General features: G+C 46.1%; 7 protein-coding genes across 7 annotated transcripts; 6 read left to right on the forward strand and 1 right to left on the reverse strand.

Annotated features, from left to right (window-relative positions):
• Positions 1-1,245: 1,245 nt before the first annotated feature.
• On the forward strand, positions 1,246-2,652 carry RhiXN_01375 (Retrotransposon gag protein; the record flags this gene model as incomplete). Its single annotated transcript, XM_043321194.1, has 1 exon — positions 1,246-2,652. One exon carries the CDS (start codon positions 1,246-1,248, stop codon positions 2,650-2,652), a length of 1,407 nt encoding a protein of 468 aa, XP_043187017.1.
• A 404-nt stretch (positions 2,653-3,056) lies between these two features.
• On the forward strand, positions 3,057-4,979 carry RhiXN_01376 (Retrotransposable element Tf2 protein; the record flags this gene model as incomplete). The annotated part of the gene is made up of 1 exon (XM_043321195.1): positions 3,057-4,979. One exon carries the CDS (start codon positions 3,057-3,059, stop codon positions 4,977-4,979), a length of 1,923 nt encoding a protein of 640 aa, XP_043187018.1.
• A 56-nt stretch (positions 4,980-5,035) lies between these two features.
• Positions 5,036-5,602, forward strand: RhiXN_01377 (Transposon Tf2-1 polyprotein; the record flags this gene model as incomplete). Its single annotated transcript, XM_043321196.1, has 1 exon — positions 5,036-5,602. One exon carries the CDS (start codon positions 5,036-5,038, stop codon positions 5,600-5,602), a length of 567 nt encoding a protein of 188 aa, XP_043187019.1.
• A 182-nt stretch (positions 5,603-5,784) lies between these two features.
• On the forward strand, positions 5,785-6,087 carry RhiXN_01378 (Retrotransposable element Tf2 protein; the record flags this gene model as incomplete). The annotated part of the gene is made up of 1 exon (XM_043321197.1): positions 5,785-6,087. The coding sequence occupies one exon, from the start codon at positions 5,785-5,787 to the stop codon at positions 6,085-6,087; it is 303 nt and encodes a 100-aa protein (XP_043187020.1).
• Positions 6,088-6,570: 483 nt separating this feature from the next.
• Positions 6,571-8,391, forward strand: RhiXN_01379 (Retrotransposable element Tf2 protein; the record flags this gene model as incomplete). The annotated part of the gene is made up of 1 exon (XM_043321198.1): positions 6,571-8,391. The coding sequence occupies one exon, from the start codon at positions 6,571-6,573 to the stop codon at positions 8,389-8,391; it is 1,821 nt and encodes a 606-aa protein (XP_043187021.1).
• A 605-nt stretch (positions 8,392-8,996) lies between these two features.
• RhiXN_01380 (Retrotransposable element Tf2 protein) lies at positions 8,997-10,501 on the forward strand (the record flags this gene model as incomplete). Its single annotated transcript, XM_043321199.1, has 3 exons — positions 8,997-9,360; positions 9,391-9,919; positions 9,979-10,501. 3 exons carry the CDS (start codon positions 8,997-8,999, stop codon positions 10,499-10,501), a joined length of 1,416 nt encoding a protein of 471 aa, XP_043187022.1.
• A 1,684-nt stretch (positions 10,502-12,185) lies between these two features.
• RhiXN_01381 (Retrotransposable element Tf2 protein) lies at positions 12,186-24,080 on the reverse strand (the record flags this gene model as incomplete). Its single annotated transcript, XM_043321200.1, has 11 exons — positions 12,186-12,347; positions 12,389-14,248; positions 14,317-15,544; positions 15,619-16,280; positions 17,833-18,413; positions 21,300-22,465; positions 22,525-23,018; positions 23,075-23,340; positions 23,398-23,625; positions 23,679-23,771; positions 23,825-24,080. 11 exons carry the CDS (start codon positions 24,078-24,080, stop codon positions 12,186-12,188), a joined length of 6,996 nt encoding a protein of 2,331 aa, XP_043187023.1.
• Positions 24,081-24,118: the final 38 nt, after the last annotated feature.

Consider the following 24,118-nt stretch of genomic DNA (forward strand, 5'->3'; position numbering starts at 1 on the left):
TGGCTCCTCTCTTGTATATAAGCTAGGTCAAGTCGCCGCTAGAACAGCAAGACTTGACCTCTTTGTCAATTCATCCTAAGCTTACCCTTACCCATTGCCCAGGCCCCTAGTTGGCCATAAGTGCACCTTACTACAAACCCTTAACCCAGGCCTCGTTGCCCTCTACCCATACCATACCCCTTGGGCCTTTGTTGCCCCTCTTTGTTTCATAGTCCATTGGTGATAGGGCCACGGACTTTAAGCCTACTTGTATCATAGGTCTGAGCTTAGTCGTGACACTAGGTCAAGTCTTGTCACTCGTACTCTTGTCAACAAACGAGACCTACGCTTGGATAAGCACCAACGTCTGAATAGCTATCGCATCGTAGCCCCTGTGTAATAATCAAAGACAGGAATACGAGTAGCAGTAAGACCGCGGGATAGCCCCTTGCTAGCAATTGTCCGCATACCAGGGTGTCCGCACCTTTAGTCATACGCTGTTAGTCAGCCAAACCTCCGCTTACAAAAAACCTGACTGATATCACGCTCGCACACAGCTGTTGATTTTAGTACAAGGATTGTCTAACGCTAGTGGTGAAGCAAACAGTTAGTAATTAGAACTATAAACCCGTTAATTGACTATCTGACCGAGTACCAATTTATATTGGGAACGCATCCTAGTGTTTGACTTCCTAGATCTTGTCCTTTTTGCCATTTTTTGGCCATACTCCGTTGTCACTTGATATCTTTACCTTGAAAAAACCCTCCTTGACATCAACCACATCCTATCAGGTCAAATTGAAAACCTTGAGGAACATATAGCCCGAATCGAGGAACCTGGCCTCGTCCAAAATATTGCAATCTTAAAAAGTCATCAATCCTTTGCTGAACACCTCAATACCATATACAAAACAGAGGCACAAGAGCACAAGAATTTAATTGCAAACCTTGAATCACATAATCGCGATCTTGCTTTAACTATTGAAGAGCAAGAACGCCTTATAGAGGAAAAAGATAGGCTATTGGTAGAAAAAGAAATTGAGTTGGACAATTTTCATTGCTCCATTCAGGATATCACCCAAGACGGAAAAGGGCGTATCCACTATTACGAGGAATATGAGTTTTTTGCAGTCTCATATGACAATACCTGGCTTGGGCGCAATGGGAGAGACTAATTTGTCTTCTTCCCAATCGGGGTGGTCTGCCCCATCTTCTTGAACTCATACTCCTGCTCCTGCGGCTGTGCCGCCACATGTATATTCCCCCATGTCTTTTGACCATATGTCTGATTGTGAACTATTAAACATGGTTGCCCAAAATATGATTGTTCTAAAAAAGGAGTTTTCACAACTACAAGGCGCTTATGAAGCGCAACATGATCAAATAGCGTTACTAAGGGCAGAACTTGAGGAACACCGCAATCAATCACGTAATCAACATATTTTTTATTCAAACCAAATTCAAGGGGCAGCAGCATCCATTCAGGCTGTGCAAGATCAGCTTCTTCATCAATCTTCCTCTCGCTCTACAGCTCCACCTCCACCGCCCCCACCTTCTGGCACTGCCACCACTATCAATCCCCCATCTACGTCTTCTAATTCCGATTTGAAATTTGCCAAGCCAAACAAGTTTAGTGGCAAGAAAGAAGACGCCCTCAATTTTATCATTGCTTGCCAAGCTTATATAAGGGCAAAGGGTGCAAACCGTTCCCATGAAGAAAAAATTTTGTGGGTAACATTGTATTTTGAGGGAGCAGCAGAAGATTGGGTACGCCCATACAAGGAAAGGAAAGTGTTCAGGGGAGAAGCAGTCCCCTTATTGGAAGACATTGATACATTTTGGGCTGAATTCACTAAGCATTATGTGGACACTAATTGTGACGAGAAGTATCGCCAAAAATGGAATAACTTGCGGCAGAAGGCTTTGGTCCAGGAATACACTCGGGAATTCCAACAATATTCTGTGTCCTTGGGTTATAGTGACGAAACACTGCGCGATAAGTACTATGACGGCCTTAAAAACGAAATCAAAGATATTATGCTGTCAACTATGTTTCAATGGCGTTGTGCTACAGCCCAACAAGTCTATGACAAGGCAGAGGAAATCGCTAATCATATCGAATCTACGCGCCTATCCAATCCCTCTGTCTCCACTGCCCGTACCGCTCCTACTGCTGTCCCCACTTCCACTTCCAACCCCACTTCCACTCGTGCGCGCCTCAATGTGGGGGATAATGTTTATATGATTGACCCAACCACTCGTTGCGCCAAGAAAGGCGCTATCACTTCAATCGTTTGCACCACCTCTGGCAACATGCCAAATGTTAGGTGGAATGGAGAATCAAAAGATACTATGATCCCATTCCCCTCCCTTAAAAAAGACAAACGCCCTGCCGCCGCTGCCCCTGTTAAACCAATTATTGCTCCCACCCCTGTCCTGGCTTCAAATTCCAAGGGCCCAGGTCCTATGGACCTGGATGGAAGAGGCTTTGCAAATCTTACATGCCATGTATGCGGCGGAAAAGGTCATTTTGCGCGCAATTGTCCCTCCAAACCCATGTCTGGACATGTGGCCAATGTTGAATGGTCTTGGGAAAGGCCCAAGGAAGAAAATCGAATTGAGGTTGTCTCTGATGAGGAAGAGTCGGGAAAAGGGAAAGCCAAGGCCGATTAAGGAGTAAGGCACTTGGCTGTATGCTAGCGGATTTGCATCATGTAAACAGCGACCTAGAAATTCTTTCTTTATGTAATTCATCTCAAATATATGCGTTGTTTACTGCAAATCCGTGTGAGACTCCCAAATCCCAAAAATCAAGTTTTTCGGCTAAACCTTTTCAAGGAAAAGCCATGATCAATTCTGGGGCAACTTCTTGCTTCATCCACCCTCTTTTAGCAGAAAACCATCGACTTCCAACCTATACACATCCAATTCCCAAGAAACTACGCGTTATTGATGGCCAAGAAATTGATTCTGGCCAAATCACTCATTTTACTTGGTTTAAATGTACCATTGGCAACCACATCAAAGAATTAGAATGCCATATTTCCAATATTGGCAACCATCAATTAGTCTTAGGGATGTCGTGGTTGAAAAAGCACAATCCCCAAATATCATGGGAAAAACATACGCTTGTTTTCAACTTGTTATATTGTTCCAATAATTGTCTACCTGTACCTGCTGTCTTAGAACTCAAGACAGTAGAAGAAATACCACTACCTTATCAAGAATTTTCCAAGGTCTTCTCTGAGGAAGAATCATCAAAATTGCCACCCCACCGTCCTTACGATATTGCTATTGAGTTACTCCCTGACGCAAAACCTTGGCATGGTCCGATATATAGTCTAGGCCCCAGGGAAGATGCGGAACTGAAAGAAACCATTGATAAACAACTCAAAGCCGGTCTAATCCGCCCGTCTAAATCCCCTATGGCGTCTCCCATATTATTCGTCAAAAAGAAAAACGGGAAACTACGCATGTGTGTAGATTATTGGCGTCTGAACAGTATGACCAAGAAAAACGTCTATCCCCTGCCCTTGCCACAGAATCTCATCGAGAAATTACAGGGTGCTAAAATCTTTAGCAAATTTGATCTCAAGGCAGGATATAATTTAGTCCGGATCAAAGAAGGCGATGAATGGAAAACAGCCTTCAAAACAAAATACGGACTATTTGAATACTTGGTTATGCCTTTTGGATTAACAAATGCGCCGGCGGCTTTTCAGGACATGATGAACGAAATATTCCAGGATCTTTTAGATGTTTATGTCATCATTTACTTAGACGACATTCTAGTTTTCTCTCTAAATGAAAAGGATCATGAAGCCCATGTACAAGAAGTGCTCAAAAGACTACAGGACAACGACCTCTTCTGTAATATTGAGAAATGCCATTTCCACGTCAAGAAAATCAATTACTTAGGGTTTATTATATCCAAATTTGGCATAGAAGTGGATCAGTCTAAAGTTACAGACGCTATGAATTGGTCAACACCTAAGAATGTCAAGAATATTCAAGAATTCTTAGGATTTGTAAATTTTTACAGACAATTTATTCCCAACTTTGGTAATATGGCACGACCTCTGTACAACCTGCTCAAAAAAGATAGTACTTGGAAATGGGAACAGGCGGAACAACAATCCTTTGATGATCTAAAAAAATGTCTTACGTCAGCACCTTTGCTTTTACAGCCCAACACTACAAAACAATTCTATGTGGAATGCGATGCATCCGACTACGCAACAGGAGCCATATTATCTCAGCGCAATCCTGAAGGGAAACTGGCCCCTGTAGCATATCTATCAAAATCTCTGTCACCTGCCAAAAAGAACTACGATATTTTCGACAAAGAATTGCTAGCAGTCATTAGGGCATTTAAAGAATGGCGCCATTTGTTGGAAGGATCAGAATTACCAGTTCAAGTTCTAACGGATCACAAGAACTTGGAATACTTTTCCACGTCTCAATCCCTGAATAAACGGCAAATCAGATGGGCAAACTTCTTAGTTGACTATAATTTCCAAATCATCTACAGACCTGGGGCACAGAATAAAAAGGCGGACATCCTCTCACAACGCTATGATCTAGTACCCCTTGAAGGGGGGGTAGAGAACCAGGTTCTCCTGAAGCCGGAACTTTTTATTTCATCCATCACTCCGGATCAGGAAATTAATGATCTAATCGGCAAAGCAATTTATGAGGACAAACGTCTTAAAGAGATCTTGCACAAGCTTCAGAACAAGGAAAAAGTCACAGATTGGGAATTGAAGGAGGGGTTACTATGGCATCAAAGGAAAATCTTTGTACCAAAGGATGACACCATCAGGAACCTCATTGTGGAATCTAGGCATGACGCATTGGCTGCAGGACATCCAGGACAAGCTAGGACATTAGAACTTGTCTCACAAAATTACTATTGGCCATCCCTAAAAAATTTGTCAACTCTTACGTCAGCCATTGTGAAACCTGCATTTGATCCAAATCCACAAATCAAGTACCTGTAGGCTTGTTAAAACCATTACAAATTCCGGAACGCCCTTGGGAAGATATAGCTTATGATATGATTGTGGGACTACCAACGTCTGAAGGATTTGACGCAATATTCACAGTCATTGACAGATTCTCTAAAATGGTTCATTTTATTCCTACCCATTCCACAGCATCTGCTATTGATATAGCCAACCTCTTTATGTTGTACATATGGAAATTGCATGGACTACCCAGGAGTACAGTATCCCATAGGGGCCCCAACTTCAACGCCAAGTTTATCAGACACTTGTATAAAAGATTGGATATCAAACCTACTTTTTCCACAGCTTACCATCCCCAAACTGATGGTCAAACGGAGCGGATCCAACGGGAAGTTGAAGTTTTTATTCGCATGTTTGGAAATCATCGCCAATCCAATTGGGTCTCACTATTACCCATAGCAGAATTTGCCCTCAACAATCTGAAACAAACATCAACAGGCAAATCACCTTTTCAAATATGCTATGGGATGAACCCACAATTTACTATTGGACAAAAATTAGATGAAACAGTTCCCAATGCAGACAAACATGCAGAATTTCTGGAAAAAGGCTACGACAAAGTCAAAGCAGCATTATCCTTAGCACAAGAAAAATGAAATATTTCTACAACCAACGGCACAGGGAAGAAGAAATCCAAGTAGGGGATAAAGTTTGGTTAAGCCATCAGAACATATCTACTGATAGGCCGTCCATCAAACTTAGCCATAAAAAGTTAGGCCCCTACCTAGTGATTGAGAAAATTGGATTGCACGCATACAAACTACAACTACCTCACACAATGCGCATACACCCAGTTTTCCATATCAATCTCCTAACCAAATTTCACCCCGACCCCCATGGCTGCGATCCTCCTCAACCTGCACCCCTTATCACAGAAGAAGGAGAAGAGGAATACGAAGTAGAAAGAATCATAGACAGCAAATGGAAAGGACGGGGGAAATCAAGAAAACTCTGGTACCTAGTCAAGTGGAAAGGTTATGACGAAGGAAGCAACTCATGGGAACCAACAGACAATGTGGGGAATACTCAAGAAGCCTTAGAGGAATTTTATAAGGAACATCCTGAGGCAGTTGGAGCTTGAAGAGGGGGTAATGTCATGACCTTAATCGGCATGACATAATTTTCTACTATTTTCTACCTTTTTTCTGAGTTAGTTTCCTTTTTTGGTATATATTTATGACTCATCAAGATCACGTGACATATTTGATATATGATGTGAAATTGTAAATGACTCACTGTTTTGTAATGTTGTTTTTGATGTGGCTCCTCTCTTGTATATAAGCTAGGTCAAGTCGCCGCTAGAACAGCAAGACTTGACCTCTTCGTCAATTCATCCTAAGCTTACCCTTACCCATTGCCCAGGCCCCTAGTTGGCCATAAGTGCACCTTACTACAAACCCTTAACCCAGGCCTTGTTGCCCTCTACCCATACCATACCCCTTGGGCCTTCGTCGCCCCTCTTTGTTTCATAGTCCATTGGTGATAGGGCCACGGACTTTAAGCCTACTTGTATCATAGGTCCAAGCTTAGTTGTGACAATAACCAACTTCACCCGATTGCATACATGTCCAAATCCTTCTCAGGCGCCAAAGCTAACTACGATACACACAACAAGGAACTACTAGCTATCATTAAGGCATTAGAGGAATGGCGAATTTTCCTAGAAGCAATGGACAGACCGGTACAAGTCTTCACGGATCATAGGAATCTGGAATATTGGATGCAGGCACGGACATTCAACCGCAGGCACGCGCGATGGCGTATTTTCCTGAGCGATTTCAATTTTGAGATCCACTATCGCCCAGGAAAACAATCAGGAAAACCGGATGCCCTATCCAGACGATCAGACTATATTGACTCACCCCAGGAACCGGAAGTCATGCTACCATCAGAGGTTTTTGCCAATACGTCGGAAGCTGAACTCAAGATTGTCACAGAAATCCAAGATAAGCTGAAAGAGGACCCATCCCTAGAACCCATCATTCAGTTCCTGATGGAAGATGCGGACAATGCACCTCCATCCATTCGGAAAGCCTATTGGGACTATGATTGGGAGGAAGATCTCCTATGGTACCAAGGAAAATTGGTGGTTCCAGACTCAGAGACCCTGAAGGAACGATTACTCAGGGAATTCCATGACTCCCCTTTAGCCGGCCACCCAGGTCAACAGAGAACCCTTGAGCTTCTAAGCCGTAACTACTGGTGGCCAGGCATGAAATCATCCGCCAAAGAATGGGTAGAATGTTGCCCCACATGTCAGGCCAATTGCCAGGCCCATGCCCCGGTCATTGCCCTCAAACCCCTGGAGGTTCCGCCCTATCCATTCCACACCATTTCCTATGATTTCATCACAGGACTTCCCAAGTCGAATGGTCACGACGCAATCTTGGTAGTCATTGACTCCTTTTCTAAATTTGGGCATTTTATTCCAACTACCAAGAAAATCACGTCCAAGGGCCTAGCGGAATTATTCATCTCACAGGTGTGGAAACTCCACGGATTGCCAGTCAGAACAATTTCAGACAGAGGGACTACGTTCACAGGAAAGTTCCTAAAGGCACTCTACCAACGCCTTGGAGTGAAACCGTCCTTCTCATCAGCCTATCACCCGGAGTCAGACGGACAAACAGAGAGGGTAAACCAGTTCATCGAGTTTTACCTGAGATCATACGTTGCGGCAGACCACTTGGATTGGGCTTCCTGGTTACCATTAGCGGAGTATGCCTACAACAACGCAAAGCACTCTGCCACGGGAAAAACCCCCTTTGAATTGGTTTACGGACGAAACCCTGTCATGAACCCGTCCAACATTCCAGCAAATGTGCCAGAAGCCAATCATGTAGCAGACACCCTTGCACAAGAATGGAAAGAAGCGGAGTCAGCTCTGAGAATGAGTAAGGAAAGGATGGTTGGAAACAAGGGAGTGATACCGGAATACTCAATTGGAGATAAAGTCTGGTTAGATGGAAAAAACGTGGAGCTCAGGACAAACTCCAACAAACTGGACCCCAAGAGACTAGGACCGTTTGAGATCACAGAAAAAATCTCCAGCCATGCGTACCGCCTAAAGCTCCCGGAAACCCTGAAAATTCACGATGTGTTCTACGTAGGATTACTGTCCAAGGCACACGAATCCCCTAGCCAACCTTTTCCTGAAAGACCCCCTCCTGAAACAATAGAAGGGGAAGAGGAGTACGAAGTTGAACAAATCATCAACTCCAAACAGCAACAAGGAAAATGGTTTTACTTGATCAAGTGGAAGGGGTACGGTCCAGAAGACAACTCATGGGAACCGGAAGAACTGCTGAAACACAGCCAGGAAGAGATCAAGCGCTTCAACCAAGCTAGACTCAGAAAGGCTTGTGACACCGCCAAGAGCCTTTAAGGGGGGGGCAATGTTATAACCTCCTTGAATATACCATTAGAATCGCACGATTTTTCTATTATTTTTAGTATTTTTTACGAACTTCATATCTTTTGTTTTCAATCACGTGACCTCGGCGCTTATTATGCCGAGATGCCGCACCGAGATGCCGTGCCAAGGGCGCTTAGGAGAAATCCACGCTTCTGCGCAGCCCGCAGCATGCTTCCCATTTGTCTTCTATACTTCTTTCTCTCACGCGCACAGACCATGTAGATAGTGTGCTTTTGTCTATATATACAGCAGGGAAATCGCTTGGAGATACCAAGTCGATTTTACCTCGTCTCATCTTCATTGAGGAGGATTCATCAGCCAGCTAAGTAGCCGGCCCCCAGTAGTTCTCAGACGCTCACCACCCCTTTAACTCATCACACCTCCAGGCCTAAGGCCCCATCACACTTAGTAGTATTAGTAGTCCGCCGTAAGCGGAAGTAGTATAGCCTTATTAAGTAGATTACAACTTGCTTGTAGTAGTACGGCCTTAAGCGCCTGACCCCACTAGCGTGTGCCCACCTTATAGTGGTGCACGACAATCAGACTACGTAGACACGCCCCCAGAGCCAGAAGTCATGTTACCAGCAGAAGTCTTTGCCAATACCTCTGAGGAAGAAATCGAAATTGTCACAGAGATTCGCTCCAGACTCAGGGAGGACCCATCCTTGGAACCCATCATCCAGTTTCTAACAGAGGACGCAGACAATGCACCTCCCTCCATTCGGAAAGCTTACAGAGACTACGACTGGGAGGAAGACCTGCTATGGTATCAAGGGAAACTCGTGGTTCCAGACTCAGAGATCCTGAAGGAACAATTACTCAGGGAATTCCATGACTCCCCCCTAGCCGGCCACCCGGGCCAACAGAGAACCCTTGAACTTCTAAGCCGCAACTACTGGTGGCCAGGCATGAAGTCATCCGCCAAAGAGTGGGTAGAATGTTGTCCCACCTGCCAGGCTAACCGTTGAGCCCACGCCCCGGTCATTGCCCTTAAACCTCTGGAGGTTCCCCCCTACCCGTTCCACACCATCTCCTATGACTTCATCACAGGTTTCCCAAAATCTAATGGTCACAACGCAATCTTGGTAGTCATCGACTCCTTTTCCAAATTTGGGCATTTTATCCCAACCACCAAGAAGGTTACGTCAAAGGGTCTAGCGGAATTGTTCGTCTCTCATGTGTGGAAACTACATGGACTACCAGTCAAGACAATATCAGACAGAGGAACTACATTCACAGGGAAGTTCTTAAGGGCACTCTACCAACGCCTTGGTGTAAGACCATCCTTCTCATCAGCCTACCACCCGGAGTCAGACGGTCAAACAGAAAGGGTGAACCAGTTCATTGAGTTCTACCTGAGGTCATACGTTGCGGCAGATCACTTGGACTGGGCTTCCTGGTTGCCACTAGCAGAATACGCATATAACAACGCTAAGCACTCCGCCACCGGGAAAACCCCATTTGAATTGGTATACGGGAGGAATCCAGTAATGAATCCGTCTAATGTCCCTGCAAACGTACCAGAAGCCGATCACGTGGCTGACACCTTGGCACAAGAATGGAAAGAAGCGGAATCCACCCTGAGAATGACAAAGGAAAAATGGCAGGGACCAAAGGAGTGATCCCGGAATATTCTATCGGAGAAAAAGTCTGGCTAGACGCCAAGAACGTGGAGATACGTTCCAACTCCAACAAATTGGACCCCAAACGCCTAGGACCCTTCAAGATCACCGAGAAAATCTCCAGCCATGCATACCGCCTGGAACTCCCTGAAACCATGAAAATCCATGACGTATCTTATGTAGGATTACTGTCCAAAGTCCACGAATCCCCAAGCCAACCACTCCCAGAACGACCCCCTCCTGAAACAATAGAAGGGGAAGAAGAGTATGAAGTTGAACAAATCATTGACTCTAAACAACAAAAAGGGAAATGGTTTTATTTGATAAAATGGAAAGGATACGGTCCGGAAGACAATTCATGGGAACCGGAAGAACTACTGGAACACAGTCAGGAAGAGATCAAGCGCTTCAACCAAGCTAGACTCAGAAAGGCTCGTGACGCCGCCAAGAGCCTTTAAGGGGGGGGCAATGTTACAAACCCTAAGATATACCATTGGATTCGCCTCTTTTTTCTAATATTTTTACTATTTTTTACGGACTCGATATCTGTTGTTTTTCAGTCACGTGACCTCGGCGCTTATTATGCCGAGATGCCGCGCCAAGATGCCGTGCCAAGGGCGCTTAGGAGAAATCCACGCTTCTGCGCAGCCCAAAGCACACTTCTCATTTGTTATATGTACTTCTTTTCACACGCGCACAGACCATGTAAATAGTGCGCCTCCGTCTATATATACAGTAGGGAAATCGCTTGGAACCACCAAGTCAATTTTACCTTGTCTCATATCCATTGAGGAGGTTGCCCAGCCAGCTAAGTAGCCGGCCCCCATTAGTCATCAGTAGTCACACCCCTTACTTAACCTACCACACCTCCCAGGCCTAAGGCCCCTTTGCAGTAGCTTAGATAAGTAGACCGCCTTAAGCGGTATTAGGATAGCCTAGTATAGTAGTAGATTACCTTGTTGCTTGTAGTAGTACGGCCTTAAGCGCCCGCTCCACCAGCGTGTGCCCACCTTACAGTGGTGCACAACACTTAAGGTACTATCCCAGAGACCTTAAGTACACATACCCTTAGTCACTTAGGCTTAAGTAACATTAGTCTAAGGTACTATACATAACCAACCACCTGCACTTCATAGTTGCTAGACTATTTGTTAGGAGTTGTTATTCCTGATCACCTAGCCTATATTGTGCATATATTCTGTGCATATATTCTGATTCTTAATACTAGTTCTTAGTTATTCTCATATACATTTTGTATATAGTAATTCTTTCTTACTCCTGTACTTACACAACTCTTAACACATGCATACATGTCACTGACGTGTCATGATGACATCATAGGTGGAGGTGACTATGTGTGCTGAATAAGCACAGAAGGGGATGTGGCTTGGCACTTAGGGTATGATATAAGCACCAATGTCATGTGATTGAGAATCTAGTCTGTTTGCCTTTGTTTAAATTTGAGAAAATGGGAATAAATTCCCTGGTATTGAGTGTGTCTACAACAGTTATCATTCATTAATATAATGCTATTTGTAGGACAATCACAATGTTAATGGAGAGCAGGTGGGTTTCCTAGCTGTCCTAGACGTCCTTAAGGGGCGTCAAGGCAGCGGGCGCTTGTGGCCCTATAGGACTAAGTATGAACCGCGTAAGGCGGTGAGGGAGCTACCTACAACAACAAACTAACTAACTACGGTGACTAGACGCTATAAGGCGTCAACAAGCTACCTAAGTACAGTGAGGACAATGCTTAGGGCGTGTATCTAAGTAGTTACTGGCTATAAGGCCTTGTACAGTGTGTGGAGTGCAACAAGAGGTAATTGACCTGGGTATTACCATGGTTGGTTAGCCTCCTTATATATTCTACAGATGAACTAATTACAAATACATTATATGCAATACTTAATCCAATAAGAACCCCAATCCGCAGTTGGCCTTACTCATGCATACGTGTCACTGACATGTCATGATGATGTCATAGGTGGAGGTGGCTACGTATGCTGATTGAGCGTGGATGGGGACGTGGCTTGGTGCTTAGTGTATGATATAAGCGCCAAAGTCATGTGATTGAAAATGTAGTCCGTTCTGCTTTGTTTAAATTCAAGGAATTGGGAATAAGTTCCGTGGTATTGATTGTGTCTACAACACTGCCCCCCCTCTAAGGGCCTTGGCAGCGCCAAGGGCCTTCTTCTTCATGTCTTCCTTGTATTTTTTCAAAAAATTTTCCGCATTTTTCAAGTTTTCCCAAGGTTCCCATGTGTTTTCCTTGGAACCATAGCCCTTCCATTTGACTTGGAAGAACTATTTTCCGTTGCATTCCTTGGCATCTGTTTTCCCTCAACTTTGTATTCTTCCTCCCCATCCACAGTGACTGGTGGTGGGCGGTTTTTGAAGGCACGTTTGTTATCCCTTTTAACCTTTGACAGTAATCCCACATAGAACACATTGTGAATACACATTGTTGGGGGGAGTTTGAGCTGGTAAGCATGGTCAGAGATCTTCTTGATGACTTTGAATGGTCCTAAGCGTTGTTCTGTTAGCTTAGGACTTAGAGTCTTGAGGTTGACATTTTTGGCGTCAAGCCATGCTTCCTCTCCAATTTTGAACTCTAAGGGGTTTCCTGATTCCCCAGCAACCATTTGTGTTTTGGATTGCCAAAGAGCGGCCTTGACTTCCCTCCATTGTTCTTCCATTGTTACAGCAAGGTCATTGGCTTCCGGTACGTCTGTTGGGATATTGGACAGTGTCAAAGTGGGTTCCCAGCCATATAGGGCTTTGAACGGTGTCTTCCCTGTACTGCTATGTACCGCATTGTTGTACACAAATTCTGCCATGGGAAGCCATTTGGTCCAATCCCTCTGGTTAACCCCTGAGTATGCTCTAAGGAAATGTTCTATTGAGGGGTTTACCTGTTCTGTCTGGCTGTTGCTCTGAGGGTGATACGCTGAAGAGAAGTGGGGGTCTATTCCTAGGCGTTTGTATAATGCCTTCAGGAACCTGTTATTGAAAACCCTTCCCCTATCCAAGACTGTTTTTTCAGGCATCCCATGTTGTTTCCACACGTGTTCCAGGAACAATTCCACTAGTTTGGGTGCCTTGAGCTTCTTGGAGCATTTGACAAAAATACTGTACTTGGTGAAACTATCAATAATGACCAAGATTGAGTTGCAATTTCCATCCCTGGGCAGATCCACTATCATGTCATAGGATACATGTTGCCATGGTCTGCTAGGGAGCTCAAGGGGTTGGGGCGGTATTGACGCGTATTTGGGCTTCCTTATCCGTTGACAAGTTTCACAGGAGTCCATGTGCCAGTATGTGTTGGCATGGATCCCAGGCCAGTAATAATCCCTTGATACTAACTCCAGGGTTTGTTGTCTTCCTGGATGTCCTGCCAAGGGGCTGTTGTGGAAGATGTGGAGTAAGTCCGTCCTCAGTGTTCCAACATCAGGGACTACAATTTGTCCTTGGTAGAAGAGGAGTCCAGCCTCCATTTGGTAATCCTTGAAGGTGCGTTTAATGGATGGAGGTGCCTTAGACTTGTTCTGGAGGAATTGTAATATTTCCTCCAGTGATTTGTCCTGATCTAGGGCAGCCTCAAGTTGGCGTTGGAGTTCCTTCTTGGGGGTTACCAAGGCTACATTGGCAAATACAGAGTTAGGGAGCATGGTCTGGTTGGTAGGTGGAATGTTGGCGTGGTCAGAGTGTTGTGATAGGGCGTCAGGTTTTCCAGACTGTTTCCCCAGGCAGTAGACAATTTGGAAGTTATATCCGGTCAACAGTAGGTGCCATCTGGCATGGCAGCGGTTGAATGTTTGGGATTCCTTCCAGTATTCCAGGTTGCAATGGTCAGTGAATACCATAATAGGGTGCTCTGTTCCTTCCAGGAAGATGCGCCAGTACTCAAAAGAACATATGATGGCAAGCAGCTCTTTGTCATGTGTGTTGTAGTTCTGCTCAGCTCCCTTGAATGATTCCAATAAGAAGCCTAGTGGGTGTAAGCGCCTGTCTTCCTGTTGTTGGCTGAGTATGGATCCCAGGGCTGCTCCAGAGGCGTCTGTCTCAAGGAAGTAAGGTTTTGAAGGGTCCACATGGCAAAGAACTGGGGAATTGGTGATGGCGTTCTTTAATCCTTGGAATGCTTCCTGCTCCTTTGCGTCCCATTTCCAGGGTGTGTCCTTCTTGACCAGGTATGTAAGGGTCTAGCAATGTGACTGAAGTTGGCAACAAAGTGTTGGAGGAAATTTGCAAAGCCAAGGAAGGATTGCACTTCCTTGACCTTGGTGGGCGTGGGCCATTCCTGAACCGCCTGGATCTTGAGCTTGTCCAGGCTGAAACCTTTATCCAACACAATAATTCCCAGGTATTCTACAGATGTAACGTGGAACATGCATTTTGACACTTTGCAGAATAATTGGTTTTCCATTAACCAGTGTAAGACCTCATGAACGTGTTGAGTGTGGGTTGCGTCATCCTTTGAGTAGATTAGGATGTCATCAAGGTAGATGATGACGCATACATCCAATAAATCCTTGAACAACTTGTTCATGAAGTGTTGGAAAGCTGCAGGTGCATTAGTCAGGCCAAAGGTCATAACCAGGGACTTGTATAGACTGTATTTGGTGCGGAAAGCTGTCTTCCATTTGTCACCTTCCTTTACCCAGATGTTGTTGTAACCCCATCTTAGGTCTAGCTTAGTGAAAATTTTGGCACCACGGAGCTGGGCCATGAGATCATCTGGGCGGGGCAGCAGATAAACATTCTTCTTTGTCCGGTTATTCAAGCAACGGTAATCAACTACCAGGCAGCGGGAACCATCCTTCTTTGGAACAAACATGACAGGGGAGCTGATTGAGGATTTGCTGGGGCGGATCTTTCCAGCTTTCAATTTGTCCCAGAGCCAGTCTTTGAGTGTGGCAGACTCAGCATCTGTCATACTGTACAAGGGGGAGTTGAGAGGGCCTTCCTTGGTAAGCTCAATTCCAATGTTGTAATGCCTATGGGGAGGAAGCTTATTGAATTCTTCTTCTCCAAACACCTTGGCATATTGGTGATATTTGGAGGGTACTCCTTCAAGGGGGTTTTGGTCAGCTTCCTCTTCTTTGGCAATGGCCACTTGTTCTGGTGGGGTGTGAGGGAAGGATAGGGTGTGGGAGTTCCAATCAATCTCTGGATTGTGAGCGTCCAACCATTTCAATCCTAAGATAGCAGCATGAGACCCTGTGTTGCAAATTAGAAAGGTCTCCGTCATTTGTTTGCCATCAAAGGAGAAGGTTAGGACTGCCTTCTTCCAGATTTTGCTGGCCTGGGGGCTTGACCCATTGAGCATGGTAACGGTGCGTGGTGTGGGGAGGTCAATGAGAGGTAGGCGTAGTGCCTTGGCGGTACAGGGGTGTAGGAAAGATGAGGTGGCGCCTGAATCTATCAGGACTTCTAGTTGTTCCACTTGTTTCTCTGGCTTAATTGAAATTGTGAAGAGTGGGGATATTCTATTGTTACTATTTGATATGTTACAGATTTCAACAAGCCCAGAGTCCTTAGGGTCCTTGCGCACAGCAGCAGGTACCCTTACTCTTTTCCCAATTGGTACTCAGAGTCATTGCCAATTTTGGCAGTTTCTTTTGCCTTCCCCTTATCCTCAATAGGGGTGGCCTTCCAGCCTGTACGGCATTCCGCAAACTTGTGACCCATTTTGCCGCATTTAATACAGGTGCCAGCGGCGCAACGGTGGTTCCTCTCTTCTTCCAACACAAAATTGGGGTCATTGGAGAGTTTCTTCAAACCAGTTGTGGGCTGACCAGTACTTGTCCCCCTTGAGGGGTTGGATTGCTTGCTAGGCTTACTATCCCTTGGTGGGTGGCTAGCTTGCTCCTCACGGAGAGCGTTGTTGATAACAAGTGCTGCGTTCTGCAGCTTGAGGAGGGTGCAGGGATGGTGTTTGCGTGTTGCAATTTGGTGACTGACCTCCCAATGGAGGCCACGGGCAAACTGGCCTCTAAGGGCCGCATTGTTCCAGTCCAGTTCCATGGCCAAGGTTCTGAACTTTGTGATGTAGTCCGCGCATGTGCCGGACTGGGTAAGCGTAGTAATTTTCCACTCAGCGGCCCTTGTGGCATCAGGGTTGCCAAATGCTGCCAGGAACTCCAGTTTGAAACCTTTGACTGTTTGAATGATGGCCTGGTGTGACCCAAGCTGGTCAAGGTGTGGGTGGGCCCAGGCCCCAGCGGAGTCCTTCTGTTAAGAGTTGTGTAAGTACAGGAGTAAGAAAGAATTACTATATACAAAATGTATATGAGAATAACTAAGAACTAGTATTAAGAATCAGAATATATGCACAGAGTATATGCACAATATAGGCTAGGTTATCAGGAATAACAACTCCTAACAAATAGTCTAGCAACTATGAAGTGCAGGTGGTTGGTTATGTATAGTACCTTAGACTAATGTTACTTAAGCCTAAGTGACTAAGGGTATGTATACTTAAGGTCTCTAGGATAGTACCTTAAGTAAGAGGGTTACCTGACTAATGTACAGGATTTATAGGATTTGCCTAATAAGAATAGGACTTATATATGCTTAAGTAAGACTTAAGACTTATGGGGTTTACCTAAAATATATCTAGGATTTAAGAGATATTGTAGATAAAGCTATCTACAATATGAGGGGTATGGTGGATTGAAACACTATCACTCAATCACAACAATCCTCACAGTATTGTTGCACTATACTCAATGTTGAACTCAACAACTGTGACAGTCAAGGGGCACAGGGTTGCAGTAAGTACACTAATAGGTTACCCTGTGTCTGTTGGGACTGGCCTATGGTCTTAGTGCGCCAAATAACCTCCTATGCTATTTACAGTGAGTCAATCACTAAAGTAAATGCGCAGATAAGCTGTTAAAGGCTTGTGTGTATATGTCAATATATAAGAGTGGATAAATGGATGCATTAGAAGCGTCTTCACAGGGTCCTTTTATACCCTGAGAAGGCGCACAAACAAGTATACATGATTGACACCAAGAGGGGGTACAGGAGGTATATGTGGCAACTGAAACACTTGAGGGAGCCAATACTTTGGTACATAGTAAACAAACAACAGATCCTAATATTTGCCCCAAGGCAATGTTTGCCCCAAGGCATTATTTACCTGTGTGGGTCCTTAGATGTCCCAAGGCTAAGTGTTTCATCCTTGGAGTAAACAGTCCCAAAGGTAGGATACCTCTGCCTTGGGTACTTACAGTAAATGGGGCATAACTCTGCCAAATGTTGTCCGTTTTGGGAGTTTGACCCAGCATTCTGGAGCGCACAAACATGCGCACCTAAGCGCAAGCGATTCGGCAGTGTGGGATGCCCGGGTGATGGAGAAAAGGCGCATTTAGTGCGTTGGCGCTTAAGGGCTGATTTAAGCGCCGGAGCACTTGCCTATGCGACAGGGGGGACCCTGAATATTTCTGTGTGTAGCCACAAGATAGAATCTTGAATAATAAATACTACAAACAAGAGAAATATTACTTGTTACTGTTTATCTACTCAGCTGAATTTATATATTTAAATGAGTGAGAAAACAGCACATATGCAAAAGGCATTGCATATTAAGGGTATTCCTGAGGTTTGTAGGTTTTGTGAAGGTCACTATTGGATAGAGGGACCTTGAAAACCTTAGTTCGCATCTTTATCTCATTTATTTACTGTGAGATTACTAGTGTAATTAATAAAATAAGTACAGATTAAAGAAGAAATGTCATATCCATAACACCTTCATGTTCATCAGGAGGAAGGATAATACCTCCTGATTGGTGGGGAACATGCAGGAGTTCAGCCGCGTCCAGGCCAACATCCTTGTGAGCCACTGTTTGGCTTTGCTCCCTATTTTGCCTGTGTAGGCATTGGGGTGGTCAACCTTGACCGGAGCAGGATAGGCGGCAACTGGAGCCGGAGGTGGAGGGGCAGCTGTCCCAATTGGGGATTGGAGACGCAGAGATGGAGGGGGAGATGGGACTTGCAGGGGCACTGCTTGGACAGGAATGGGCTGGGCAAAGGCAGGGAGCCCCTTGGATGGTTTGGGCCAGAATGAGACCCAACTAGTCAATCCAATAGGGTTGACTTTTGGTAGGGGGCGTGGCGTTGCTTCCATGGCCGGGGGTTTGGTGTCTTCTGGGGTCTGGGGCCCGTGGAGTTGGAGGCTTTTAAGCCCATCCTTGACAGTATTGACGGCTTGAGAGATGTTCTCAAGGTTGGTGCAGGCCTTGACTCCTGCTTCTTGGACTTCTTCCACCTTCCGCTCAAGGTTCTTGACTTGGCCAAGGAGGCCAAGGAGGAGGCTTGTAATTTGCTTGAGGGAGACTTCCCCAAGTTTGACATAGGGGGCTGCCGGAAGGTGGGGTCCCAGCTCTCCCTGATCAATTGGGGAGCGGGTTCAAGAGGGTGGCTGGGAACAGGTTGCCATGTGATGTGTTGGCGGGTAGGATTGGCCAGCGTGGGAGGATGCCCTGGACAAGGAGCAAGTGGGAGTGCGCAAGGTAATGGTGGGCAAGTGAGGGGGAATGGGGGCTATGTAGCCAGGAGTGCCTATATCAGGACTTATGAGTGCTTTACTACTCAAACGCTAAACCTTTGTCTCAACCAACCTAGTGTTGGACAGTCCTTTCAACCAATCAACAGCCGTGAGCAGGCGTGATGTGGAGTAGGTGTTCTGCAAGCAGGTGGATCAACTGTCTAAGGTTGCAGGTAGAGGGTGCAGCAACCTATGGTATGCGGGTGATAGGAATATCCTGCCTTATAGCAATTTCCTACTACGTGGGGGTGGGGGAATTTTGATTATTCTTTCCCGCAAGGTAGCCCCAATCATGTGATTTTGGTTGTGCTAGTACAGGTATTCTTCTTGGTGGTTGGGGCTTAGTGGTGGGTGGTACAGAATGGTTTGCAACCAACATAAGGTTGATTACCTAGTGTCCTAGACGTCCTTAAGGGGCGTCAAGGCAGCAGGCGCTTGTGGCCGTATAGGACTAAGTATGAACCGCGTAAGGTGGTGAGGGAGCTACCTACAACAACAAACTAACTAACCACAGTGACTAGACGCTATAAGGCGTCAACAAGCTACCTAAGTACAGTGAGGACCATGCTTAGGGCATGTATCTAAGTAGTTACTGGCTATAAGGCCTTGTACAGTGTGTGGAGTGCAACAAGAGGTAATCAACCTGGGTATTACCATGGTTGGTTAGCCTCCTTATATATTCTACAGATGAACTAATTACAAATACATTATATGCAATACCTAATCCAATAAGAACCCCAATCCGCAGTTGGCCTTACTCATGCATACATGTCACTGACGTGTCATGATGATGTCATAGGTGGAGGTGGCTACGTATGCTGATTAAGCATGGATGGGGACGTGGCTTGGCGCTTAGTGTATGATATAAGCGCCAAAGTCATGTGATTGAAAATGTAGTCTGTTCTGCTTTGTTTAAATTTGAGAAATTGGGAATAAATTCCCTGGTATTGATTGTGTCTACAACACTAGCAGACCTAGAGCATCTGCTCTAGGCTATGTTTACACTCCTTTGCAGCATCTATTGTCCCTCAATTAGCACAAGCAAGAATCATCATGTAATTCTTAAATGTCACATTTCAAGCAATTGATACAATTAATGCTTCTATATGTATGCATGTGCTTCTTATGCCTAGAAAAGGTGAAAGATACACCTGATTAGGGTCTAAATGCAAGAATCATGTAACTCAATACATTGCTTATTAGCTCTTATATTCTTGTCTCTTTGGCTCTCATGTTCTCTCAAATTGAGCACCCTGGTCTCAATCCTCTTTGGCCTCACTAAAGAGACAGGTGGTTCATGGCTCTTTTTCCTCTTTAAAGAGGAAAAAGAGCAAGGTCCTTGCCCCTGATGTGTTAGACTTGCAGGCAGGAAAGTACCAACTAAGCGGTAAGCGCCAAGAGGGAGATTGACGTGGGCAAGTGCTAAGACAGCAAGGAAAGTCAAGACAGCAGTGTCAAGACTCAAAACAGGCAAGAGATAATATGAAATGGTATATGCAAGTAAATAACTGGTGTTGCAAGCAATGGGAGGCATGGGACTTCCCATGCTTGTTTATATACATAAGTGAATACATGCAAGGAGGCCGCAGGTGCTGGTAGAAAGTGGCTGTGAGCCTGGAGGGCAAAACAGGAGAGAAAGAGAGAAGTGAAATACAAGACAAAATGAAAGAGGTATGCAAAGATAAGGAGTGGGGAGCCAAGAGGCTCTGTGCAACCAATTGTAAGAACCAATGGTCCAAGTCAGAGTTTGGCCAAATCAGGGCCAAATGTTGTGCAAATGAGCACAACAACTGCATGGAATCCTTGAGTACCTGAGGGACAAGGTGGAGGTGCAAGAGAGTTGCATGAAAGCAACAGGCCAGAGAGAGAGGGCCGGAGGGCAAGGAGAGCAAGGAGAATGGGGGCAACAAGGTGGCAACAAGGTGGCAGTCACATGCAGGTGTTATGGTGTTACAGACCTGGGTTTGTAACATGATGCTCCTCCCAGGTGGTATATGCCAAGAGAACCTTGCAGTTAGAAGGGTTGGCCCCCTTTTTGACCTCCTCAAGGTTGTTGGCAGAATATTTGGGTGGAGGAGAGGAAAAGGGGTTAGCTGGGTCAAAGAACTTCCACACCTTGTGGGACTTGAGCTCAAATTTGGCAGTTGTTTGCCAAGTATGCCAATTTGAGCCAGAAACATCAAGAACAACAAATTTAGCTGAGCTTTTGGACATATTTCTGGGTACGTTCTTAGTTGCGCTGGGTGCCAGGGCTCATAACCTGTCAGATGTCTAACACCTGCACGGGACGTCTCAGTACAGTGGGAGACAAGCGTATATATACGGATGTATGTAGTGTACATGAATAGAGACATACCTGCACAGGACGTCTCAGTACAGTGGGAGACAAGCGTGCAGGAACAAGGTAGTTGATACAAGAATATATAGACCCCCTGAATGGAATAGGGGTAGAGAGCCTCAACCGTTGAGGACCACACAATCACGTGACGGCGCTGGCGCGCCGCACATCTAACAGATAATGCGTCACATTGTATTCCATTTTCTCAATTAAACACAATCGTTACTTATAACTCATGTAAATCGTTGCTCAAGTATGAATTCCCATTCCAATACAACTGGTCAGGTCCAGCTGTCCCATTTAGCGCAACAGTCTGTACCCTCGAAAGTGGGCTTCAATTCCCTCAGTAGCCTCCACGAACACGCGCTCTTGGCCCGAGGGAAATCATCCTTCAGACCACCCGTAGCCAATATAGTCCGATAATAGTGCGTGGCTTCGGCAGGAATCGACTCGTAGGTTTCTGGACCAAAGCCGCGAGTAACAAACGAGTAGTGTTTGTCGTCGGGGTGAGTTCTATTGCTCCGGGTTCTGCGATGATGTTCGTGGCGAACCTGCACGCGTGGAAGCGTGCTGTTCGTCTCTCCGAACTCGAACACAATCGATATCACTGGTTTCTCCGCATCAGCAACTGTGATTGTGCGGTCCACAGGGCAGTCGAGAGAATGCTTCCGGTTCTTGAACTGAAGGTTGATTGCAGAAGTGGTCTCCATCGTGATAGCTTGATCAATAGATCCCATATGTATCGGAATCACCGCGTCGATTGATGGCTGGTTGTCCTTAGCTTGCATCGCCATCCCACGGAACAGGGCTGTCCTCAGCGCTTTGGACGACAGCATATCCGAGTCCTCGGCAAGAGCGAAATGGGAGAAACAAACAAACGCATCCTTAAACGCGAGCTCTAAGGATTGCCCTTCCTCTTCGTCGGACACTGGCGTTGCCTTCAGGATAGTGTCGTGGTGGTCGCTCGCAAACAGTGAACGGAGAAAGGCCAGAACAGGCACAGGCCGATGAAACATTGGTTCGGGATCCTCCAGCGGTGGGTCGATTGTATAAGGGGCTCTTGTCAAAGCAATATCGTGTGCAATTGTCATCAGAAGCCGGCCGCAAAGCTCTCCTCGCTCCCCTCTCGCAAGAAACCCCTTTTGACAGTTGTCTGCCAGGATTCGGGGGGCTACAATAGCTATCCCACCATCCCCGGAGATATCATGAAGGTACTTTGAAGCCGCCTCAGCCAGCACAGGCTCTGATGATGTTCCAGTTCGCATGTATTCCCGGTGCTCAGGGATAGCATACACGATACGCATGTGGCGCTCGACTTGCTGAGACTCGGTTTCGCGAGCAGCAGGGTTCATAGACTCGAAGGCTATTCCAATCCGAACGCTGAGTGCAGCAAGTTCGGCCTGGGAGGTTCGCGAGGGGGCTCCCCCGCTGGTTAGTTTCTCGTAGGCCATGGAGACAACGGCGTCCACCGATCGCCGCTGTCGTGTCCTTTTTTGCTCTTCCAACAGCTTATGATGTACGAACCACCTGAGGGAAAGAGCATGAGTGACCCGCATTTACTGGAAAGATTGATCGAGGTTACATACAGCGGGCGACCCATGCTTGACATCACTTCAATCGTGCATGCGTTACGAAGCGAACGGGGCTCGTTGGAGCCTTTCATCTTCTTGAGAACTCGGTCGGTAAAGACATCAAACGGAAGCTCGGTAAATGGAGGAATAAGGTATTCACCCTGCGAAGCGCGAAGCGGAGGGTGGTCTCTAGCCGAGGGTGCAAATTTCTGCAGGTGACTGTTGGTCGACAAGAAAACAAAGAAGATCGGCAGCTTAACGAGCCGCGACAAGACTGTTCCCAGGTTGTGATAGGGGCTGCGTGTGCGTGCTTCACTGGCGATTTTCGGAGGTTCGGTAAGGGAATGTGCTTCGTCAAAGTAAAACACGCATTGGGTTTTGTCAGCGGAGGAACTTGGTCCCAGTGTACGGATCATCTGCTCGGCGCTGGCATTCATCTCCTGAAATAGTGTATCCAGCAACCCAGGACTTTTGAACTCGCCGTCATCTTCGCAAACTAGCTTCCTATCCTGTGGAGGTTTTTCTGAGAATGACAACAAATAGACGGAAGTCCAAACTGACTGACCTTTTCAGCAGCAGTCACTGCTGCCTCGTAGAACGCTTCGCGGTTTCCCCCGACTCTCTCATCAGCTTGTCCATCCTTGAGGTAGTCTGCCCATGCAGCCGCCAGTTCACTCCCTTTCCGATCTCCGGCCACACTTCGTACTCTGGCAGCCGCAGCAGCAAACACGTGCTTGAGTAATATCGCATATTCTGCTTGGAGGAGCTGGTCACTTTTGCTGTGGTGATACTCAAAGTATGCACGAAGCCGCACATCCGGAGGAGGATAAGCTGTGGTCAGTGATATATCTCAGCGGCAATCTCTAGCGGCAACAGAACTACTCCTACTTGTTATTCCCTTGGGGAGTGCTTCGCGAATATTCGCCGGAATAGTGAAAACAAGGTTGGCTGCCTCGTCTATCATACGCGACTTTCCCATTCCAGAAGATTGCACAACAGATATGGATCTCATGTAAAGCTTTTTCTGGTTTGGGAGATTCGGGTATGAATCCAAGGCTTCGACAAAACACTTGTGCATGGTGCCGACATAGGGCTCCTGGAAAGCCGCTAGGAGGCCTGTGCAATGCGTGTTAGAAGACTACCAACGTAAAGGTTTCTACTTGACCAACTTCGGTTGCTAAGAGACTTTACAAGCGGCTGGGACCCCCCAGCTATACGTGCATTGCCATCTGTCACTGAGGCTGCAAAAGCACGAAGAGATGCTAAAAGGAAAGACAGGAATGAGGCAAGAATTGGGATGGAAAGAGGAACATACGGTGGCAAGCCAATTCCGTGAATGATCTCGACCTGTATGCAAGTGGAAGTAGCCTGGTAAATCCGGTAGAGCCCACTAGGAAGGCAGTGCAGGTTTGTAGACTAAGTGGTGGTAACAAAGGATCGACGGAACAGATTATCCACAGTAGTAGGGTGTACTCGTCGAAGTGCAGAGAATCCCCGGAAGCAAAAATGGTCGGGTCCCGTCGTTGATGCACATCTATCTCCTCATTTATACGGGCATTGATGTAAGCCATAGCAATTGGTCTGCTAGCGAATGTGCTCCGAGGGACGT

The sequence above is a fragment of the Rhizoctonia solani genome, chromosome 16, assembly GCF_016906535.1.
Source record: "Rhizoctonia solani chromosome 16, complete sequence".
In the NCBI taxonomy this organism is placed as follows: domain Eukaryota; kingdom Fungi; phylum Basidiomycota; class Agaricomycetes; order Cantharellales; family Ceratobasidiaceae; genus Rhizoctonia; species Rhizoctonia solani.